Source organism: Rhagoletis pomonella, unplaced genomic scaffold (genome assembly GCF_013731165.1).
Source record: "Rhagoletis pomonella isolate Grant_MI unplaced genomic scaffold, Rhpom_1.0 Rhpom_scaffold_00002, whole genome shotgun sequence".
In the NCBI taxonomy this organism is placed as follows: Eukaryota; Metazoa; Arthropoda; class Insecta; order Diptera; family Tephritidae; genus Rhagoletis; species Rhagoletis pomonella.
This window is the reverse complement of record NW_023458556.1, coordinates 36,666,961-36,670,621: the sequence shown is the minus strand read 5'-3', so window position 1 is coordinate 36,670,621 and position 3,661 is coordinate 36,666,961. Positions and strand designations below refer to the sequence as shown.

Sequence of the window (3,661 nt, the reverse complement as noted above, 5' to 3'; positions counted from 1 at the left end):
AAGCAGCACCCAAAACGATTAATCATTGTAATCTTTCGATAACCTATGTACTCGTATGTAGTATGCTTCTTGTAAGTTGTCAAATAACTTTTTATGTTCTTATGATTGTATATTTTTTTGCTGCGTATAACTAAGTGATTTTTTTTTTTTTATTTATTTTTACAAAAATTGTACTGCTACATCGTACTTATAAAAACTATATGAAATAAATACATATGTATGTACATATGTACATTAGAACATACCAGAAAATAAAGTTCGCCGTACACTCATGAATCTATAGAGCTGTTTGCAGCTCTCAAGAAAAACCAAAAAGTCATATAAAATGACGCACAAGAAATGGAAAAGTAGTTTACTTCTATCTAAATTTTTTAAATCAGTTTTCAGCTCTCAAGAAAAAAATGTTCGTATATTTATTTCTGCAAGGAAATTTACAGCAAAAGCAAAGTACTTTTTTAAGCAACAGAAATAATGAAATTTTTCGTGAGAGCTGCAAACAGCCCTTATGAAAGTATATTTGTGAGGCAATTTCGATTTTTTTCTTCTTTGCCAACCGTAGAGGAGATATTTTTCGTAATATCTTCGGCGTTTATAGTCGAATCTTAAAATATGATGTATCGATGTTTTTTCTTCGAGAGGAATTTTTTTTCCTATGGTGATTGACTTGAAGTACCCCGTTCTAGTACTTGCCCACCATATCTCAGTTGCTACCACCCTAACGTACCATCCTAATGCCAGTAAATTAAAGCTCGCCAAAAGTTAAACCTTGCGAATTCTGTGTTTTTGGTCGCCTTTGGTAATTTTTCATAATATTTTCAGCATTTACAGTCGGTCCTTAAAGAATAATATATCGATCTTTTCGACTCGAGGGGACAATTATTTTGTTCTAAAGTAAAAAGTTCGGAGAGAAGGTGGCTCCGAAACATTTAATTATTTTTCGAAGTTGCCTTAAAAATTTAGGTTCAGTGGTGCACGGCTAACTGTTTTTGTTTGCTTGTAAGGTGATATGGTCTAATGAACATATGTGTGTACATATTTGTCTCCGCTATTCTTTCTAGCAAAACCGACAACTCCACAGCGTACACCCGTGGCGTACTTCAAACAATAGGCTTCAAAGAATTTATACCCTACTTGGAGCAGTTTGATGCGGCAAATGATCAGAAAATTGAAGAGTACTTACGCTTGAATGCGTATAAAATGCCAACAGAAGGTAATTGAAATCAATAATTTAGTCTTTTTTCACTTTTTAAAGCCACTTAATTTTTGGCATTTGTAATTCAGTTCATTCTTTACATAAATAGTATGTATGTACATATGTACACTGAGAAAAAATTATGATTTTAAACATTTTATTTTGTACACCCAGAAAAAATTCAGCTAAAAATATTTCTCTCAACACATTATTTGGTAACTATAACCAAATAATACAAGTATAACCAACTCATTTGTTGAGATGAATGTATTTATTTTATTTTTTTCGGGTGTATTTTAGATACAAATAAATATTTATTAATAATAATACTAATTAGTGTTGGGAAGTATCGAGTACTTTTGAGGATCGAATTCTTTGGTATCGAGTACTGAGTACTCTTTAAATATACACATGTTGATGGCATTCCAATACTTACTGTAAAAATCTCACAAGCTGGCAGTATTTTATTCAAATTAATATATGAATCCCAAATTACGTCAAATGAATGGCTAACTGTACTGGGTAGAAATATTGTACTTGAAAATTATTCAAACTACAAATTGAGTACAATCATTTCTGAATACCGTTAAATGTAAATAAACCTCAATACTTTTTAAGTCTATTCGTCACTTAATACTGAGTACTTTGAATCGATCCTGAGTACATGTATCAAAGCGATTATTGGAACAGAGTATTTTTGAGTACTGAGTACTTTCGAGTTCTTTTAAGTTCTGAGTACTTCCGAGTTCCTTTTTCAGTACTGAGTACTCTCGAGTTCTTTTGTGATTATGTACTGAGTTCTTTGGAGTACTCAGTATCGATACTTTTAAAAATCGGGCGCTGTCCATCCTTTTGTGAATCGAGTTCTGAGTACTTTAGGTCTCGATACTGCCCAACACTAATAATAATAAATATTTATTGACTAGCTGCACTCGACCCATTCCTGGAGGTTCCCCTCTCACATTTGCTCGCTTCACAACCAGTGTTCATCAAAATCTCAAGATCTGTTAAGGCCCTTAGATCTACAAAAAAATTTACTCTCTGTCTCAGTCGTCAAGTTGAGTCTATAGTCTTTACGACTTACCACTTCTCACCGGATCCCGTACGAGATACATTGCGTTCGTTAAATGCTCCCGCAGAGAGTCATTAGGATTCAGGCATAAGGGGGTTAATAAGTCCATATGTCAAGTGCATAGTTTATATGGGCTGTCCTCAGGGCGGCGTGCTTTATCCCTTCCTCTGTTGTTTAGTAATTGCTTCCCTACTTGTTAGGCTTATGGGCCCTAATATTCAGGGCCAGGCCTATATAGATTATGTGGTATACCTAACTACAGGAGATTTTCTGATTTTTTTGCGTAAAAAATACTGAATATGATTGGCACTTGGTGTAGTGAGAAAGGGCTGTCCTCTAACCCACAAAAAAACACTGAATATGATTGGCACTTGGTGTAGTGAGAAATGGCTGTCCGCTAACACAAGAAGGAGAAAGTTGAGCGGCGTTGTTGTCCCTACTGGAGTCAATATTTATCCTGAATAAAGTATTTTTTGATATAACCGTAGCCGGTAAACTTTATGGACAACCAAAGACTGAAAGAAATGTCTTAACGGTATTCTGGCAATGCAAATATGTACGTCTTTGGTAGGTCGTAGAGTCCGTCACGTAGAAAAATTCTATGGATTTACACCTATGTATATGATATACATAGACAGAGATTTAGACTTTAATGTCTTTTATATTCCACAGGAAGCTGAAAGAACTACTACAATCTTGTGTTCCCACCGGCCGAATATTTCGCACAGCATATGAAGCTTCGTGGAGGTGCAGGTGAAAATCATGTTGCTCTCAGTCTCAAAAGGTCTGCATAGGTAGGTATTTTGCCTGAGTACTCTTATCTGTACGCGTTGCCTTTATGTTAGTGTCGTCAAAAAAAATGTGTGCTGCGCTAATAAATAACCCAGAATCTATCTGGAGGCAGTGAAAGGGGCATAGATCTGCCAAATCGCCGCAATAGGTACTGGCGAAATATGCCTTCTTTTGTCGCCAAAGCACCACCGGTAGAGAGAGGCACAAGTGAAGAAGTATAACAGCATGCTCTTCGGTATTCCTCAGGGACCATCCTAGTAGCCACTCCCTATTCGTTGAATTTGACTGACCAACAGCAGGCATTTAACGCCAGTCTTAGAGATCGGTCAACACTTATGTCAGGTGCAAAGGAAAATGGTTATTACAAATTTATTGTGAATACTTCAGTAAAATCAATTCCTGCCCCACGTTCCATACCAACTTAAATCTACGCATCTGACTCTTCTACCTCTCTTTCTCTCTCTCTCTGGCGCAACCCTTTTGAAACTGCTCGTTTTCTATTGTCAACTTCACCGACCTCTACAGGTTTGGATTAACGCTATTACAGCAACTATAACCCAAAGTTTCAGTTTTTTCTCCGATCGGTTTGTTCAGTTATTTAGTGA

The 3,661-nt window shown here is 36.1% G+C and overlaps 1 protein-coding gene across 1 annotated transcript in view; it reads left to right on the top strand.

Annotated features, from left to right (window-relative positions):
• The window catches only part of LOC118733552 (tRNA dimethylallyltransferase-like), a gene marked incomplete in the record, with an annotated part of 126,628 nt that overhangs the window by 121,762 nt on the left and 1,205 nt on the right, over window positions 1–3,661 (top strand). The window contains 1 exon segment of the mRNA XM_036462992.1: window positions 1,059–1,210. Coding sequence (XP_036318885.1) covers window positions 1,059–1,210 — 152 coding nt within the window.